This window comes from Scophthalmus maximus, chromosome 20 (assembly GCF_022379125.1).
Source record: "Scophthalmus maximus strain ysfricsl-2021 chromosome 20, ASM2237912v1, whole genome shotgun sequence".
NCBI lineage: Eukaryota > Metazoa > Chordata > Actinopteri > Pleuronectiformes > Scophthalmidae > Scophthalmus > Scophthalmus maximus.
This window is the reverse complement of record NC_061534.1, coordinates 1,090,777-1,109,374: the sequence shown is the minus strand read 5'-3', so window position 1 is coordinate 1,109,374 and position 18,598 is coordinate 1,090,777. Positions and strand designations below refer to the sequence as shown.

The window sequence follows — 18,598 nt, the reverse complement described above, 5'->3', positions numbered from 1 at the left end:
CAAATCTTTCAAAGAAACTTATCATAATCATCATTACTATTATTAATTATTACTCCAAACAACCCAGTGACGTAGGCACGTACGCCTAAGCAATGTGACGCTTCTATCGTCACAGCGTGAGACACGCCCCCTTCGTGTCCCATCACCAACCGTCTGTCGAATAGTTTGAAACTGCGTTAACGGAAAACTCCTGAAAGTCCGTTAACGCGGCGAAGAGCTGCTGTACGGACCCGTCGACTGTTCGATTCCCGGTGTTGTTGTCTCCGTCGACCACGGACAGGACTTTACTTCCAGATTGTTCTTGAACGTCACTGTGAGTGTGCTGTTTTGATTTGACTTCCGGGTGTTAGCATAGATGCTAAATACCGACTTTTTTTCCTTACACCAGTGGTGCGTTCAAGTAACTTTAGAGAGTTTGCGACTGTGTGGTGTCAGCTCTGTTGTTAAAGTGTTTTATAAACGCACCGAGCTGTTGTGGCGTTAACTTCTCATTTATCACCGTTTGGTGTTTAACGGTATTTTTTTTTTTACTTCGTGTTTTGGTTGCTGTGTTGCTATAACTACAGATATTGTTGTGGGTAACTTTTTGGCTAGTGGCTAAAGCTAACTTAGCAAATTGACGTGAGTCAGATTTAAAGTAACGTTAGCTTCACACTGATGTGATTGTTTTACCATGAAGACAACACACACACACACACACACACACGCACACACAACACGAACGAACATGTGGTGTGGAGCGGTTAGCTTTGTTAGCATGGGGTAATGTGTTTCAGTGCTAGCTGCCTGCTAGCTACACGGAAGTGTGTGAACTGTGGGCTCTGATCTGATTGGCTGATGACACTCTTCAAGTTGTGACCCACATTTTTGTCCTAACAAACAAACAAACCAGAGAAAAGATGTTCACCTCCTTTAATGAAGTTTATCTATAGATGTAGAATTTAAAGACACACTCTTCTGCAGCATCAGATCACCTTGTGTATTAGTGAGTGATGTATAACTTCAGATTAGAGCCTGAAGACCGATATGGATTTGTAGGGTCAGATGCCGATATTGATATTCGGGAGTAATATTATTATCTGTATCTGCTATTGTTTAAGCCGACTTGCCGATAAGATAATTTCTAAAGCTGTAACTCTAAATGATTATTTTCATTATCGATTATTCTATCAATTATTCTCTTGATTAATCGATCAGTTGTTTGGTTCATAAAATGGTGAAACATGTCGATCGTGTTTCCCACAACCAGAATATTCACATTGAAAAAGCTGAAATCAGAGAATTTGACTCATTTTTTATCATAACAACTACACTGGACTGCGTTCACCGTTGTGTTGTGTTTCTCAGGATGGAGTACGACGTTCTGTCTCCAGAGTCCACGGTGACAACGCTGCTGTCGAGCTCAGGTCACCTGAGGAGCGGCCTGCTGCCGCCTGAACACCACACTAGCTTCAGATACAGGAGCAAGGTTTTCACTCTGCTTCTTACTCTTTGAAATCCATGTGGCCAAAATGATTTTGTTCCGCCTTCCTTCGCCTTACTTAAACAAGCTTTCATTGTAGTTTCTTTTATCGTGCGGTTATGCCAGGACTACGACTCGGCCTCTGCGGCACTGGACGCCTACATCGCCGACTTCGAGGGCGGCTGTCAGAAGTGCAGGTCGTCGACGGGAAGCATCATTCTGCCGCGTGGCCCCGCCTCCACGCCGAGCAGACCCAGAGTGAGCACGCTCCGAAACAAAGATGGTGGGTCGCCACGGAGAAGAGCAACCTAAACATCATGTCACAGTGTCCATTAATGTTTGTTGTTGTTGTTGTTGTTGTTTTTACCCATAGTTCTCAGGGAGAGTTTGACCGAGAGGGAGCTGGACTTCCTGAACCTGCCCGTCAGCTCCCTGCGCCACCGAAGCAACAGAGAGAGACTCTCCATGACGACGGACGAGTTGCTGGACATCCCGTACGACGGCTCCATGCCCGTCACCCACACCTCCGCCTTTATCCAAGGTCTTTGAACGCAACACATAAACCTCTGTATTTAAATGACACAGCAACGATTACAGTATTTGAATTCTCTGAGTTCCTCTGACGACATGTCATCGGTCCAGGCTTCCTGTCCCAGTCTGGAGCCTCCCTGCCTCACGTCTCCTCTTTCAGCCCAGGACGTCGACACACCGACCCCCGACTGAACCAGCACCACCACCCTCACCCAGTCCGGACGTCCAGGAGCTCCAGGTTATTACCGATTACTCTGACAGATCTCTGTTCTGTGACACGTCCACATCCTCTCATCACTCTCTCCTCCTCCTCACAAGGTGCAGAGGAAGAGCCACGTTTAAAACACGTGACAACACGTTCTCTGTGAGCAGAGCAGCAGCAGCAGCAGCAGCAGCGTCTCGGTTGGCCGAGCCCACATCGCTTCACCCTCGCTTGTTCACCTGGGGGCCGAGCAGCGCGCCCACCCCCACATACCCGTCCTGGATCCAGGACTGTGATGGCAGCGAGCCGCCGCTGCCCGCAGAATCAGAACTGTGGCATGACCACGGTAACAAACATTAAATATATGTGCTGTACAATAATTGGAAAACTTGTCTACGATCATTATGAGTCGTGTTTTTCCGTCTCCCAGGTGATTGTCCAGCTGCAGCTCCCAGAACTGGCGCTCCGTCCTGGGTCGCGGAGCTGGAGGACGACGATCCCGACCGGACACGTTCACAGGTGAGAGAAACAAACCACATCACTTTTTATTTTTATTTGATCTGCTAGAAGCTCATGTTGTCAACACAAAAAACACCGGAAGAAGATTAGTTCACGAGTCGAGGGTTTTGTTGTGTTTCTGCAGAATCATTTTAATGTTGTCACAAAATAATCTGCTCTTAAGGTCCATGAAGGTCCACTAACACTTCATCAGAGGCTACGGTCATAATCATGTGACATACTGTGTGTGTGTGTGTGTGTGTGTGTGTGTGTGTGTGTGTGTGTGTGTGTGTGTGTGCGCGCCGTCAGTTCGACAGTCAGCTGACGCTGCGTGATCTGAGGCTGCAGTTCGCTGAGCAGATTTCGCTGCTCACCACCGAGAGGAAGAGCTCCGACATCGTGGAAACTCTGTTCAGAGGTAAAAAAAAAAAAATCGATCGACTGATTGATTTCCTGATTCACACCACTCCTGAGGGCTTAACAGAACAGACGACAAGTTACAGAACCTTTTATGGTAAAAGACTGAGATGAAACTGTTTTGTTATGGTTCTAAATGAGACTGAATTCATCTGCAATGCCTCAATTAGGAATTTATTCTCTCATTTCTGCCACTGTTTTTATTCTCTACGTGTCTCTGGACGTTTCAGTCTGTTCATCAGTTAATCAGTTTAATCGTCCCCTGTTCGTGTTTGCTTCAGTTTCTACTTTGTGGAAATCTAATAATTACAACGTTGCACAAATATTCTCACAGATGACGAGTTGGTGTTGTTTTTATTTTCCTCCCGTCAGACAACAGGATCGAGTCTCTGATCCAGAAGGCGGATCAGGTGTTGAACTCTCTGTGTCCGAGTCGTGAAGGAGCAGGTGAGACTGAAGTCTGAGTCTGGACAAAGTCTGAAACGTGTCGGAACCCTGATCTGTCTATATTTAAAAAAAATTAAATATTATAGGAAACGTACATGACAGTAAAGTCTTAATCTCATACAAATATTATAAAAAATAAAAACGCTTCCACGTTTAGTATCTACGACTAAAAGGGTTTTTGTTGCTTTTCTCTTCTGCAGTGAGTCCGGTCCCGACAGAAGAGCTGCTGCTCACTTCCTTCACTCTGTAGGATTCATCTTTATCACTTATGTTCTGATGCTCTGATGAAACAAACACTGATCTGATCTGATCTGTTGAACCTGCAGGGACGAGGCAGGAGCAGCAGGGGGCAACACCAGAGCAGCTGAGGTCCAGAGCGTCCATGCGTCGGGCCGTGGTCTCCGTGGCAGCAGCACCAGGACGCAGCCCGGTCCGGTGGAGGCTCTGAAGCAGATGCTGTTCAGGCTGCAGACGCTGGAGGCGAAGCTCCGCCCACGAGGAGGAGGAGAAGAAGAAGAAGAAGCTCCTGCTCCGCCTGACGGGCTGAAAACGCACCAGACTCCAGTGACGCAGGTTTGTGTCTGAGACGGAACAAACTCTAGAGATGGTTTATTTCACACAGCGTTATTAAAATATTTATTATTATCATTATTTATTATTTAATATTTTTATATTTGTAAATTTATTTCATTGGGACTATGCTCATCAATTGACAGACAAGATGCTGGAAATATCCAGAGTTAGCTGCACGTGCCAATGTCCATCCGTAAAAAGAAAACCTGGAATAAAGGTTATATTGAGTTATACATGAGGTTGTAAGGTTACATATGAGGTTATATACATCTTGTGTTTGTGTTGCAGACGCCTGAAGGTGAAGACAGTTTCTCATGTGGACCGTCACTACACAGGTTAGTGACTCTGAGCTCGTTGGTCCAGACTCCGTCCAACTGAAACATCTCAGCAGCTGCTCAGATATTATATATACAACTATTACATATTCTGGGTCCAGAGAACGAACATGAATAATGGCGTTGATTTCTCCGAAGAGCAACAACAGTAACTTTTCAATCGAGTCCCAGTTTGTCATTTCTGATGTTGGTTAAATGATTAATTATTTGATGAACACCTCCGTCTTCAGAGCTCTGCACCACCTGGGTCGTCTGAAGCTGCTGGTGGAGGAGGAGCCCAGAAAGAAGACCGGGGAGGAGAAGGATGAAGACGAAGGACGCTACTCGTCGTCGTCCGCCGACCGACTCAGCTGCTCGCAGCAGAAACCCTAGTCAAACAGTCCGAACGCAGAACTCAGACCGAAGCAGTCGACAGGAGGTGAAGTGATAAAGTGAAGGAAGCTTTGAAACTCGAAGTGCAGTTTTCTGTTGGTGGGGAATCGTCGTTAGAAGATGAGATGGTTTCAGATCTATTTTTCACTTTTGATGGAGCTAAGCTTCCGGTTTCCCCTGCTAACAGTGTTTGTGCTAAGCTAATCTAACCTCTTCCTGGATCTGGAGCGTGATCTTCATCATCTGATTGAGGAAGACTCTGTGCTCAGGCCTGATGAGGATGAAGATCTGCAGCGTCTCCGCAGCGTGAAGGAGAAGAAAGATCGTCATCTTTCTGAAGCAGATGCTGAGACAATGTGCCAATTTGAAAAAACGTATATTTTTGATAGCTACGACATGTTAATATTGTAGTGACTGTGTTTGATGAGAGGAAGTTACAAACATCAACAGATGAAAATTGAGTAGATGGATTTTTTTATGTGAAAAGAAAAGTCAATTATTATCAAGTGATTTGATTAAATCTGATTTGATTAAACAGTTGTGATATGATGACAGCAGATCTGTTTCATTCATCAGTGTCCCCTGTCAGTTGCTCAGTTGGTTGCAGTTTGCAAATGTTACCACCAGAAGGAGCCAGAAAATTAAACAAATCGCCCACAGGACTCGCTCCTCTTGTTCAGGAAAAACGCTCCTGTGGGTCACAGGGTTTGGTCGCTTCGGTCGAGCGCTGATCCCGTCCTGGTTTCACGGCGCGTTTACTTCTGACCACACGTTAATCAGCCCGTCAGTCCCTGCCGACATCACAGTTGCCCCTGTGTGGTCAAACGTCACGCTCTCCACGCCGTCGCCGTCTCCCGGCAGGCTGCTCTCCGCGCACGTGTCCACCTCCACCAGTCGGACCCGCCCGTCGCTGCAGGCGACCGCCAGCCTCTTCCCCGAGGGGCTGAACGCCGCCTGGTTGGCGCCCTGTGGCCCGGCGTCCACCGTGGCCATCGGTGACTCGGGCCTCCTCACGTCCCACAGGTTGACGACGCCGCGGGAATCGCAGGAGGCCACGGTGTCACCGGCCGGGCTGACGGTGGCGTGGTTGCAGGGATGCGCGTGTCCGTGGAGGGCAGCGGTGCAGACGCCCAGCCGGGCGTCCCACAGGGCGAGGGTCTTGTCGGCCGAGCAGGTGAGCAGGAGGTTGGAGAAGGGCAGGAAGCAGACGCTGTTGACGGAGGCTGTGTGGTGGCGCAGCGTGAGGCGGCAGCGCTGGCTGTTCAGGTCCCACACCCGGGCGGTTCTGCCGGCGGAGCAGGAGGCCAGGAAGTGGCCGCTGTGGTGGAAGGAGCAGCCCCAGGTGGGCTGGCTGTGACCGGACAGCGTCAACACGCAGGAGCCACGAGAGAAATCCCAGAGCCGCACCTGCGAGACGAACGACCGCGAGTCAACAACAACGGGACATGTGCAGCAGAAACCTCGTGACTGATGGTGAGTGTGATGGTGAAGATGGACTTACCGTCGCGTCTCCACTGGTCGTTGCCAGTTTTGTTCCATCAGGGTGGAAACTGCAGCAGGACAACCAATCGGCGTGGCCCTCGCCGGTCAGCATCATCTGACCAACCTGGCAACACACGTTACATGACATCACCTCACAGTTAGCCAATCGCAGTGACCCCTCACATACTGTACCCCCCTCCTACCACCAACATGCACCTGTAGTGATCTGGTTCCGAGTTGGATTTAGTTTTGTATTTTCCAGACTCGAGGTCCAGTAAATTTGGAGTTCCGAGATTATAATGGAATGATAACCCAGAGTTACGAAGTATAAGGTCCCTTCGTTCCTTTATACCTCGGAGCCTCGAGCTCGGAAGTCGGGGTCGTGACTTCTGTCCGACATCCTGAAGGGTCGTTCCAGTTGCAATTTCAGTAAACCCGACTTCCCAGTTCCGAGGTTCAATGGAACACAGCATAACCACATTTGGAGGAGGGGGGGGGGGGGGTGGCCTGACGGAGAGCTACACCTGCAATCTGCACCCATTGGTCAGTGCCGGCTGACAATCACGCTGTATCCACATATGGTCTGTGACAGTAAATGGACCATAATGTACAAAATGAGTGTGTTGAAGAAGACTTGAAACTAGAGATTGAACCACGTTTTACTGATGTTATGATTCAATGAGAAGTAGAGTCACGTTCTCACAGAGTCGCCCCCTGCTGGTCAGTACACAGAATACAGGCTTCAGATACATCAGCATTGGTCAGTCTACGGTGGAAATACAAAGAAGTGGTTGGAGATTAGACTCCGACTCCATTTGCCCTTGAACGACCTTGGTGGAACAGTGGTACCGGTGTCTCACCTTCTCGCCGCTGGTCGGCAGCGTCCACAGCCTCCAGCTGCGGTCGTCGCTGGCGGAGGCGAGGATGGGTCTCCCCGGGTGGAGGCTGATGCAGCTGATGGGAAGCCGGTGGGCTCTGATGGAGCAGGACAAGCCGAGGGAACTGGGGTCTCTCCATCGTGGAGACGTCACTGGGGCCTGACGAGGGATCACCTGGCGGCCGCCTGCGGGAAACTCAGAGTCTCTCGCATCTCCAGCTGATGTGGAGCTCTTCGCCGACGCGTTGTCCGAGGTGTCGCTCCTTCTGGCGCTTCTCTCTTTCTTGGCTTTGGGTTTTTCCTTGTCCGAGGTGTTCTGAGCTGAACTGACGAGCCTCCTCTGCCTCCGGGCCGCCTGAGGTTTGACGTCCAGTTGTCTCAGCTCGCGGGACTCCAGATGTTTCTTCAGCTGCTTGACGTCCTCCAGCAGCCTGTCCTTGTCCTCGGTGACGCGTCGACACTGCAGCCGGTGGAAGTCTCTCTCCCTCTGCATCCGCACCAGGCTCTCTTCCACCGCCAGCACCTCCTGCCGGAGGAGGCCCGTGTCCCTGCGGACCTCGTCCAGGGCGCTCTGCAGGAGCTGCCGGTGGGTCAGGGCGTCGGGGATGAAGAAGACTTCCTTTGTCGGTGTCTCTGGTGCGAGCGCTTCTCTCCGCCCGGAGTTGTACCACTCCGCCTCGAAGCTCCTCAGAGTCCGGCTCAGGCCGACCCGTCGGAGGAAGTTCCTCAGGAAGTCGTCCACCGCCTCCGGGATGTTGTGGACGGTTCGTTCTTCGGCCATTCCAGGTAAGTTTCTTCTCTAATATCAACTGTCTATATGTGGTTTATATCTCTGTCCGGTGTTCTGTCGTCTCCTCTCACCTTTGATCTGCTCACATGCTTGACTTCCTGACCTTTGATCTTCTTGGTTTCCTTCACATTTATTTCTCATTGGGAAATTCATCACATTTCCACGACAGCCTCTTCTTCCTCCTCCTCCTCCTTGTTCTCCTCTTCTGTTATTTCTCTCCTCTGCCTCTGAGCTTCTTCTTGTTTACATGTTGCTATGGTAACTCTAACCAGAGCAGCTGGGTGTTACCGTGGCAACCCTGTAACACCCCTATTAAAAAAAAAAATCTGATCTGAAATCTGTTGGGAATTATTGTTATGTGGAAATTTTAAAGGGCTTGGAATGTTTTCTTTATGTTAAATATTACAGTATGTGTAAACTTTGCAGCCAGTTTCTGTGAGCAGAGAACATCTATAAAACAACATTATACTGTTTGAAAGCCATCATTCAATAAAAAATAAAAGCATGAAACAACTGGAGTCAAGTCCTTGACTTGTTTATTAATGTTGCTGTGATGATTAATTGTGATGAATATCGGCACTTTTCCCTTTTAAACATTTTTGTTTTTAACCATTTTTTAAAACTTTAAAAATACATATTATCTGTATTTATTAACACTTAATACAAGTTGATTATCTGATTACCTGGCCCCATCGTTTGTGTGTCCGCTTATTACACCTGTCAAATATTCAGTTATAGGTGCATATTAATTTTAAAATCTTTATTAAATCATCATCAATGAAACTATTAATTTAAAGTTATTGATCTAATTTAATGGGAAGAGAAATTGAGTTTGTAGATAAGACGGCAAACATAAAAAAGGCTGTTTATGAAAAAGCATTCGAGACAAATCTTTATAGCTTTACTGCCAAGTGTCATAACTGATCTGTGTTCCTAATAAAATGTTTCATAAAATAGAAAATTATATTCGATGAGGAGTCGAGCTCATGTAAACCTTGTGTGTTTATGAATTACATGGTATATGTTGGTGGAAATACTGAGGCATAAAGTTGAAATATTATTTTAATAAATAAATGATTCAGGAACATCTAATAATAAGAATCCTTCAGTTCTGTGTTTGTCCGGCAGAGGGCGCTGCTGCTGCTGTGTGGCCCCCGCCGCCTCCCTGACGTCACATGACCTCGTCACATGATTCGTCAGGAGGACAAACAACAGGAAGAGACTTTTCTCTTTTCTCTTTTCTCTTTTCTCTTCTGTTGTTGAAACATTTAGTGTCTGATCAGATCCAGAAGAAGAAGAAGAAGAAGAACGAGCAGCGGCTCCGGATGTAAAGTTAGTTCAACATCATCAATTCATCCAACGAGTGTCCGTCGAGGTACGTTCAATAAAACACGAGTTATGAACGTTCTGAAATGTGATGATGAATTCGTCAAAATCGTTTTATTCACGGAACCGAACCGCGCGACGTTTGAGTGACAGGTGTCTCGTCCCATCAGAGTTTGGTTTGACGAGTTCTTTTAAAAGACAGAAACTGATGAAATCCATTTTTACTTTCAGACTCGAGTCATAACAGCTGTGTCTCGACTAGAGGAGCATTATTGTCATTATCCATGAATCTGTCGATTATTTTCTGAATTAATCAGTTGTTTGGTTCAGAAAACGTGTTTGTCCAAACTCCAAAGATCTTCAGTTCACTGTCACAGAGAAACAGAACATATTCACACAGAAGAAGCTGAAACGATTAATGGATTATCAAAAGAGTTGGTGATTAATTAGTAATCCATTACTAATCGATTAATTGATTAACTGTTGCAGCTCTAGAATGTACAGTTTTGTAAAACATGAAATAATATTAAAAAAAACAACGTGATGACTCTTATTATGGGATTTTTCAGATTATGAAATTTGAAATAGATGATTTTATCAATTTCTTTTAAATTTATTATTCAGTTTTTATTAACTGCACATGGTCAGAAACATTTTTCTTTATGTTTTTTCCGACTTTCATCTTCGATGACAAACGTCACGAGGTCAAAGGAAAGATTCTGAAAGACTTAATAAAGTGGGGGCGGGGCTGAAAAGAAATATTTTTTGTTATGATGCTTGTTCTTCAACGTTACAAGTTTTCTGATCCTCTCAAAAGCATCAAATCAGCTGCTCGATGCTGCGTCACGTTTTAATGTTGCTGCCTCGTGGGATTACGTGACCACGTCGACATTATCTTCTGTCCTCTAGTAAACGATGCTCCATCGTGCCCTGAGCTAATGGACGATGAGATATGAAACATTTAGTCTCCTTTTTTCTTTTAGCATTGAGAGAATTTAACAAGTTACTTATATACGTCTTCTTCTTCTTGAGACTATTCGACCGCGGCGCCACGGTTTAAAAAGGACGTACCCACGTGTCACTCGCGTCATGTCAGAACAGGAACTAACCAAAACTGTTTTAATGAGACAGCGGTGTTGTGTGACATGCTCTGCAGGGTCAGAGGTCACCATGGGGTCGGCTGTGGAGAGGACGGACGAACACGTGAGGGAGTATCTGATCTACCGCGGCTTCACCGGCACCATGAAGCACCTGGACGGCGAGATGAAGGCCGACAAGGAGAAAGGCTTCAGGGTGCGACGTCTGAGGGGAGACCAGAGTTTTCATCAAATCCGATTGGAACGATTGTGACGTTTGATTTTCCCTCCGTCTGCAGGTGGATAAGATCATCGAGCAGCTGCAGCAGTTCATCCAGAGCTTCGACCTGTTCGGTCTGAAGGAGTACTGGCTCTACCTGGACAGACGTCTGTTCTGCCGCCTGGAGGACGTCTACAGGGCCACGGTCAACAAGCTGAGGACCAGCCTGTACCGATACTACGTCATCAACACCATCCAGGTATCGACTGACCACACGTCACTTCACCTTTCTGACGCAGAGCAGCGGTTATTTAAAAAACCCTTCCTTTTCAGAAAGGAAACCTGGAGCGGACTCAGGAGTTCTTCCAGAGGCAGGCGCTGGAGCTGCAGGGTCAGGTGGAGTGGCGCGATTGGTTCATCCTGCCGTTCATCCCCGCCCCCGAGCAGAACCCCGCCTTCTCGCCGTACTTCTCCCGCCAGTGGGCCGACACCTTCCTGGTTTCGCTGCACAACTTCCTGTCGGTGCTCTTCCAGTGTATGCATATCCTTCAGTAGCGAGCACAGTCGCTGCACGACGTGTGATGGAGGTGGAGATGGTGTCATTTAAAATAGCTTTCCAGTCCTTAACTGTTTTCCACCCCAGCCTGTCTTGCTGGGTTTCGACGCCGAGGTGCAGAGGACGACGAGTCTGACGGAAGAGAACGAACAGCTGCGGCAGCTGGTGAGAAGAATTTTTTGTTTAATTTTTATATCACAAAAGAATAATTCAAAAAGTAAATTCAGATGTGGTTTAAGTGTTTATTTTTAATGTTTCAAAAAGTTCAGTCATTTTAAAGTACTTTAAAAATCTGGTGAGATTTAAAAAAAAAAAACAATTATTCTTTCCTATTAAACCGACATATGTGGGATGTTAAATTATTCCCAAGATTTGCTTTAATAGTTGTTTGATAAAGTTCTGTTTTGTACGTAAAAGTGTCGCCTGGTTTGGTTGAAAAAGTCCTGTAATTGGTGTAAAAACCAAACAAAAGGACAAAACACAGATTGGCCGAAAAAAGCCTCATTTATGATTTAAAAACTTTGAAAAATGTTCATCATTTTGTAAAAAAAAGGTCCTGCCATTTTGTTATTGAAGTTCTACCACAATCTTGTTATTTGATCGAAGAAGTCCCATTAATCATTTGAAAAGTTCCCTCCTTTATTTCATCCTTTGGTTTAAGTTGCATCTTTTATTAAATAAATAAAAAGTCCTAGGATTTAATTAAAAATTAATTTATTTTAAAAATTGCATCATTCATTATAAAAGTTCCTTTTATATTTGTATCCCATCATATTGTTAATAAAGTCCCAACAGTGTTTTAAAAATTCCCATAAAATATTAACAATTTAATCAAAATGTCAAATCATTTAATTTTAAAAGTCTCATAATTCATTGAGAAAAGTCAAAACATGTATTAATCATTTAATTTAAAAAGTCTCATAATTTGCTTTTAAAAATTCCCATGATTTATGTAAGAACTCGGGCGGTAGGTAGGCGGGAGTGTTTGTTTTCTCCGGGTGACGTCTGACTCGCGTGTCACGTCGTATCCAGGTGTTCGCGCTGCAGATGGAGCCTCGGGACCAGAGGGACGCAGACGAGATGGTTCACCACAAGCTGCCGCCGTACGTCCAGAACATGGACCGACTGGGAGACACTGAGCTGTGAGACTCTAACATCACTGTCTTTACTGATGACTTCAACTAAGATGGCTGCCACTCTGTCAGTGTCTTTCATATGTTCATTGTGTTGAGTCTTGATTTTGTTTTTAAAAGGCAGTCGACAAGATGAAGCTTTTTAACCAAAGTTATTTATTGGACCGAGAGTCTATACATTTGTTACAAACCTGTTCCCGCTGCCTTCGTGGGTTTGGTCCGCCCTTTGTTTTAGATGGCTGCCACGCCTCACATGAAATGAAGGGTAAAACAAAGACAATAGAACAAAGAATATGAGGTATGAACTAAATTCTGAATCAGTTTACATGAAAAACATAAACTCTGTGTTACCGGTGGCAGCCATCTTCAAAAATTCTACCTTAACGGTATTTTAAACTGTTCATCTGAGCACAACTTTCATCCAGTGTTTTTTATTAATTATTATCATAGTTTTTATTTTTATTATTATTTTAAGACGTGAAGTTGTGACAGGCACCTCCAGAAGAACTTCAAGGCACTTTAATGCAGACAACACTGCTGATTTATTATGTGTCCATTCATATAATATATATTCAAAAGGCTTTTTAACTAACTTATTGTTAAGATACTATATTTATGCTGTTTTACATTTTGTTCTGTGATGCGGTTGATGTTGCCAAATAAACAATTCACCTGATGAATTGTTGTTTCTTGTCAGTACGATCCATTTTTTTTAAACAAATGAGGGTTTTATCCTGATAAAAAATGTAAACAATCGCAACAAATTGTTTTCCACGCTCAAAATGTCTTTGTCCTAACTTAACATACTGTCTCATGTTTCAGAATTATAACTCCACTCAAAAAGAGTCTAGAGTATCAGATTATCAAACCTCCACGACTTCACAGATGCAGAAAATGTAATTCTCTATCTTTAGTCTTAAGTAAAACTCTACCCAGCATGAGATACGATTCATCTCCTGCCTCTGCTCAGACAATCACTTCTCTTTTATCTAATAAATAAAATGTCCAAAGTCCCATAATGTTTTATGGCACAGTTCTTTACATTTTTTATCAGGATAAAACCCTCATATAGAGTCTGGTGTCATCGGCATAGTGAATACTGTGCTAGCGTTTACTGGCCCCTTCCCTTTGTAGCAGCAACCGAAACATTTATGGTCAACAAATTTCCCCACAACATGTGTATTAATGTAAAAGGAAAATTCCAATAAGATTTGGATTATTCATTTTTTTTAACTTACAGATAACACAAAAAAGAAACTTGCAGATATGTGTGTAGCTACAAAAAACATCCAGCTCTTACTTCAGATGACTGGTGTTTAATTGTGAGACAGTAAACTGGGCAGCAGTTTCAAGAAGAAGAAAAAATGAGACAACACACAATATCATTGGGATAAAAACTTGGTCAAACTATTGGAAAAATAGAAAATAAATATGCAACAAATTGAGTGATTTGTGTTGTTGAGACATTTCACTGTGAACCACAGATGTTGACCTGATGGTGGCGCTACATGAAAACTCCCAAGGATCACCTGAGTCGGGGGATAGCCTCACGGTTATCTTTGTATTTAAATGAAAACTCATGCTACGGTTATCGAGACATTCACTAAAAACAAACTGTCGAAAGTGGTTGTGGCGGATCGAGAAAAAGTCCTGGGATCAAACTGCAGTTGTTGTAGTTGTCACTGCAGACAGTAGTCGTCCTGTTGCTGCTTCACAGCTTCTGTGCATTTGAAAATAGGTCCACAAAAATCTGGTACTGTAGCACATGAGACTAAAATGAGCTGATGAGATGAAGAGTAGTTTGTGCTAATATCAAACTCAACCTGTTCCTGAGGTAAGTGAAATGTTCGCTGTCAGCCCTCTCAGTCCCCAAGATGCACTTTATTGAAATACATTTTTTTTGTAACTACTTCTCCGAATCAAAAACACTCTTGATGAAAAGAAAGTAAAAAACAAAAAACCATCACAGTATTTTTTGAGCAGAGTGATCAGTCGGGAGATGGGGATGCTAGCTCTTGAAGCAGCGGCCATTTGTTTGTCATGTTAAACCCCTGAGGCCTCAATTTCTGTGGAGTTGTTGGATCTTCGTGACTTTCTGTCTAAATGTGTGAGGCACAAAGGCCTTGTCCTATAGTGGAGTTATTTTAGAATTAAAACAATTCCACTATAGGACAGAATTAGGACAAATGTTTGTTTCATAGTCAAACGTTTTCTCACTCTTCGTTGTCTCTCAGGGACTTGGTGTCGAGCCAGCGAGCCTCCAGCACTGCCACCACTCCTTCCAGAAACTTCTTCTCCACATTCCTGCCGCAGGGCCGACGCACTCCGGGGAAACCGCCTCCGGTCACCGCTGGGTCTTCACCGGGCCAGGGGGCCGTGAGCAGGAAGGATCCACCAGCCAGTCAGGTGAGGGCGGGTTGCGAGAAGTTTTTGACTATACCAGCTGCTTGATTTTTCACATTTCAAAATCACTGGACAGGATGTTTTCAGGTGTTATGACAAATCAGCAGACACAGTGCTGGAGTGTGCAGCCGCAGTTCCTCGAATGTCCACTAGATACTATGCAATGAAAATCCTGATCGTATGGAAGTGAACGGGAACATCCCCAACTTCCCCATGTCCCATCTGTTGACATGGTGGGGTTTATGATCTATACTGCAGCCAGCCACTAGGGGACAATCAAGATGTTTTGGCTTCATATTTAGGGATCTGTCTTGTTGTCCTTTTTTTATAGTCATTGTTTTTTTGGCAGCCACATTGAAGAACCTCAACACTGTGAGGGGCTGATCGAGTTCTGACCATATCTACTGTATCTCAAATTTGTCTTTCTTAGCCTGCAAAGTCAAAAGAGACAGTTCAGACGAAGGAGGTGAAGCCGGTTGCCAGCCAGGCGTCGAGCAGCGAACCCGTGAGCTCCCAGTCCCAGCAGTCAACAAACCAGGCGACGAGCCATCCCAGACACAAGCGAATCCAGGACCATGAGAAAGAGAGGAAGGAGCTTTTCTCCAAACCACCAACACAGGTACCTGAAGGATGACTCACTGTAAACCTTGGTCTTGACTGGTCGCTGACTTCATTTACAATAACGTGCATCCTTTTTTTACGTATTGTCACCAGACACCAGAGAGGAAGGGAGAAGCCGGGGAGGTGGAGCCTCCCGCCGAGACCTCTGGCGAACCCCCCGACTCCTCCGCTTCCCCCAACAGCCGGAGCAGCGGAGGAGGTGGAACCGAGGGAGGAGGTCTGTCGGCAGAACAGCCTTTCATCAAACTCAGCCAGGAGGAATACGGAGAGCACCACTCGTCCATCATGCACTGCAGGTCGGCCTTCGACACTCAGTTAGTTGGTCACGCTAAGGGTTGACCCAACACACTGACCCTTCACAATGTATCTCACAAAGCTATGAGCCTCCTTGAATTTAGAACTAAGTAACAGAATCAAGATTTTAACGACAGCTGGACTTCGGTAAACTTTAGGTACCCGTATCTTTCTCTCTTTAATCCATCCCTCCTCCTGTTATCCAGAGTTGACTGCTCCGGTCGACGAGTTGCCAGTTTGGATGTAGATGGGGTCATCAAGGTGAATCTGAATCATTTTTATTTTTGAGTTATGTAAGCAAGGAAAAGAAGAAAAGCTATACTACTACTACAGATGACAACTAAACCTCCTCGTCCTCCTCCTCAGGTGTGGTCGTTCAACCCCATCATTCAGACCAAAGCCACCATCATGTCCAAGTCTCCTCTCCTGTCTCTGGAGTGGGCAACCAAACCCGACAGACTGGTACGAACAACAGAGTCCAAATATGAACAGTATAAGTCAAGAGTCTATTAATACTTCAACCTGAAGAAGGAAACAGCATTTCTGTGATTACAGTCATACAGATAAAATAAATTAAAATAGATATATGCTATTATTATTTCTGTAGATGTCTAATGGGAGATGATTTTAATTAAGTATCTGTGTGTGTGTGTGTGTGTGTGTGTGTGTGTGTGTGTGTGTGTGTGTGTGTGTGTGTGTGTGTGTGTGTGTGTGTGTGTGTGGGGTCAGTTGCTACTAGGCAGCGGCGTTGGCACAGTGCGGCTGTACGATACAGACGCCAAGAAGAATCTATATGAGATGAACATTGACGAAACTCATCCACGGTATGACATGATTAGAAATGTGATTAGCGATAGCTTAGCAGAAAGACTGGGAGCAAGGGGGAAACTAGCTAAGCTAGCCTGGCTCTGTATTAAACAGCACATTAACTGTACATAAACAGAGATGTAACAATTAGCTAGAAGTCTATTGCAATGCTAGCAGCTCTGTGAGGCTGATTTGTGCCAAATGTCAGCATAGTTAGCATACTGCTAGCCCCTCTGCTAGCATGGCTAAAAGCTGATAGCATGTGGTTTTTAGACGAGGTACACGCTGGAACAATTACTTGACAAAAGTGGCAAGAACAAATGTTTGATCTGTTTTACATTTGATCGAATAACAAATGATTGGTTGTTAACGTGACGCTGCTCCGTCTCTCAGTATCTTGTCGTTAGCGTGCAGTCCTAGCGGTTCGTCGTTCGTGTGTTCGGCGGCAGCGCTTGGTCGATCTGGAAGTGCCGAGTCTGTTCCTCGACTTCCTCTTCCGGTGTCTGGACAGCTGCTGCTGTGGGACACCAAGACCGTCAAGCAGCAGGTAACTAACAAGCTATTTCAATTAGCTGACAAGTCAGCTCGTTAAAGCATGTCATGCAGTTAATAGGGTATAATCGATTTAGCATTTTGTATTAGCTTTAATATATATTGTATTAATTTCCGGTGGCTGCGTCGTAATCCCTGTTCGACATGTCTCACAGCTCCAGTTCTCTCTTGAACCTGAACCAGTAGCCATCAACTGCACGGCCTTCAACCACAACGGGAACCTGCTGGTGACCGGCGCCGCTGACGGAGTTATCAGACTGTTTGGTCAGTTTAATATCATCGGAGGCAAATGAGGATCAACATTTACTTTCTGCTGATCGTGTTTAAATATTATGTAGTTCTACTCAATGTACCTCTCAACTCTCTGATGTAGATATGCAGCGCTATGAGAGCGCCATGAGCTGGAGAGCTCACGACGGAGAAGTTTACAGTGTGGAGTTCAGCTACGATGAAAACACCGTGTTCAGCATCGGAGAGGACGGAAAGGTGTGTTTTTAAAAACATATTTAAATGATCTAGTGAAGTGAATAAACCTGTTGGTCGTGTTAAGATTCACATTCATACAATTGGCAGCGGCTTCTGTCCAAGTGATGTACAAATGTGTGTGTTCAGTTCATCCAGTGGAACATCCATCGGTGTGGGGTGAAGCAGTCGGAGCAGGTTCTAGCTCAGGACGCCACCGGGCCCTTCGTGCTCTCAGGTTACAGTGGATACAAACAGGTAGGCAGCATGGGAACAACTGGTTTACCTCTCAGACCGCTTAGACATCAGTTTGCATTAAAAAAAACGTGACGTGAATAATCTATTCACTAGACGACTACCAACACATTGATGTTTCAGGTTCAGGTTCCTCGAGGTCGACTCTTCGCCTTCGACTCGGAAGGACAACACGTCCTGACGTGTTCCAGCTCTGGAGGACTCATATACAGAGTAAATAACCTCCATCTTCATCTTCACCACCATCATCAGTCCACCTCTCATCCGGACCTCAGAAGTCCGGGTTAAACTGAAAAATGATCATGAATGCTTTTATTATTATTATTTGACATATTGTGAAAGATTTTTTTTCCCCAAGTTTTACTGGTTAAATCAACTTGAATATTCTTATTTATACTCATCTTTTTTATGCATTTAATTGTACTAATTGTACTAAAAAATTTCACTTATTTACTTTTTTATTCAACACTTGTAGTTAACATCGGTGAAGCTAACTGGTCTTTTAAATTTTATGTTTTGTATATTTATCCGCTAACCTATTCCGCCTTCGACCCCCCCCCCCTGTCTGTCTTCCAGCTGACCAATGGGGAGTCGGCTCTGGAGAGCGTGCTGTCGCTGGGTGGCCACAAAGCGCCCGTGGTGACGGTTGACTGGTGCTCTGCGGTGGACTGTGGCACCTGCCTGACGGCCTCCATGGACGGGAAGATCAAACTGAGCACGCTCCTGGCGCAGAAGTCCTGACTCCATCAAGACAGTCAGTTTTCCCAAGTTACTGATGGAGATTATTCCAGAATCTCATAAAAATATAAACATTTACATGGTATGATACAAAAAGAGAAAACTCATCAACCTGTGATAAATTCATATTTACATTAAAAACCCTGTGAAAGCTTCATCTGAGAGCTGG

General features: G+C 45.0%; 3 protein-coding genes across 6 annotated transcripts; 2 read left to right on the top strand and 1 right to left on the bottom strand.

Annotated features, from left to right (window-relative positions):
• The first annotated feature begins 103 nt into the window (after positions 1 to 103).
• On the top strand, positions 104 to 5,386 carry c20h18orf54 (chromosome 20 C18orf54 homolog). 4 transcript variants are annotated; one of them, XM_035608928.2, is made up of 13 exons: positions 104 to 313; positions 1,348 to 1,468; positions 1,589 to 1,745; positions 1,836 to 2,003; positions 2,105 to 2,231; positions 2,318 to 2,541; positions 2,626 to 2,714; positions 3,003 to 3,111; positions 3,483 to 3,557; positions 3,758 to 3,803; positions 3,884 to 4,130; positions 4,419 to 4,465; positions 4,696 to 5,386. In XM_035608928.2, exons 2-13 carry the CDS (start codon positions 1,349 to 1,351, stop codon positions 4,835 to 4,837), a joined length of 1,551 nt encoding a protein of 516 aa, XP_035464821.2. In that variant the 5' UTR covers positions 104 to 313; position 1,348; the 3' UTR covers positions 4,838 to 5,386. The 4 variants fall into 4 exon arrangements, with proteins under 4 accessions (XP_035464821.2, XP_035464820.2, XP_035464823.2 ...); XM_035608927.2 differs by having other exon boundaries at positions 2,312 to 2,541; XM_035608930.2 differs by lacking the exon at positions 104 to 313 and having other exon boundaries at positions 1,563 to 1,745; positions 2,154 to 2,231.
• Positions 5,295 to 8,216, bottom strand: LOC118285333 (sperm-associated antigen 16 protein). Its single transcript, XM_035608916.2, has 3 exons — positions 7,180 to 8,216; positions 6,339 to 6,443; positions 5,295 to 6,244 (listed from the first exon to the last, which is right to left on the bottom strand). Exons 1-3 carry the CDS (start codon positions 7,975 to 7,977, stop codon positions 5,582 to 5,584), a joined length of 1,566 nt encoding a protein of 521 aa, XP_035464809.1. The 5' UTR covers positions 7,978 to 8,216; the 3' UTR covers positions 5,295 to 5,581.
• Positions 8,217 to 9,174: 958 nt separating this feature from the next.
• wdr91 (WD repeat domain 91) lies at positions 9,175 to 18,584 on the top strand. The gene is made up of 18 exons (XM_035608913.2): positions 9,175 to 9,361; positions 10,469 to 10,605; positions 10,688 to 10,867; positions 10,942 to 11,149; positions 11,247 to 11,329; positions 12,197 to 12,306; positions 14,532 to 14,703; positions 15,131 to 15,319; positions 15,415 to 15,617; positions 15,822 to 15,876; positions 15,982 to 16,077; positions 16,345 to 16,439; positions 16,816 to 16,969; positions 17,130 to 17,238; positions 17,348 to 17,460; positions 17,587 to 17,694; positions 17,815 to 17,904; positions 18,268 to 18,584. Exons 2-18 carry the CDS (start codon positions 10,483 to 10,485, stop codon positions 18,430 to 18,432), a joined length of 2,253 nt encoding a protein of 750 aa, XP_035464806.1. The 5' UTR covers positions 9,175 to 9,361; positions 10,469 to 10,482; the 3' UTR covers positions 18,433 to 18,584.
• The last annotated feature ends 14 nt before the right edge of the window (positions 18,585 to 18,598 follow it).

Bases quoted from the DNA above. Each gene is read 5' to 3' on its own strand.
- c20h18orf54 (XM_035608927.2), top strand. From the start codon at position 1,349: ATGGAGTACGACGTTCTGTCTCCAGAGTCCACGGTGACAACGCTGCTG. The intron at 2,232-2,311 runs GTTATTACCGAT...CCTCCTCACAAG, and splicing joins CGGACGTCCAGGAGCTCCAG to GTGCAGAGGAAGAGCCACGT. The intron at 4,131-4,418 runs GTTTGTGTCTGA...TTTGTGTTGCAG, and splicing joins ACCAGACTCCAGTGACGCAG to ACGCCTGAAGGTGAAGACAG.
- LOC118285333 (XM_035608916.2), bottom strand. From the start codon at position 7,977: ATGGCCGAAGAACGAACCGTCCACAACATCCCGGAGGCGGTGGACGAC. The intron at 6,444-7,179 runs GTGAGACACCGG...GTGTGTTGCCAG, and splicing joins TGCCGACCAGCGGCGAGAAG to GTTGGTCAGATGATGCTGAC. The intron at 6,245-6,338 runs GTAAGTCCATCT...TTCGTCTCGCAG, and splicing joins CGACCAGTGGAGACGCGACG to GTGCGGCTCTGGGATTTCTC.
- wdr91 (XM_035608913.2), top strand. From the start codon at position 10,483: ATGGGGTCGGCTGTGGAGAGGACGGACGAACACGTGAGGGAGTATCTG. The intron at 12,307-14,531 runs GTGAGACTCTAA...GTTGTCTCTCAG, and splicing joins CGACTGGGAGACACTGAGCT to GGACTTGGTGTCGAGCCAGC. The intron at 17,239-17,347 runs GTCAGTTTAATA...TCTCTGATGTAG, and splicing joins CGGAGTTATCAGACTGTTTG to ATATGCAGCGCTATGAGAGC.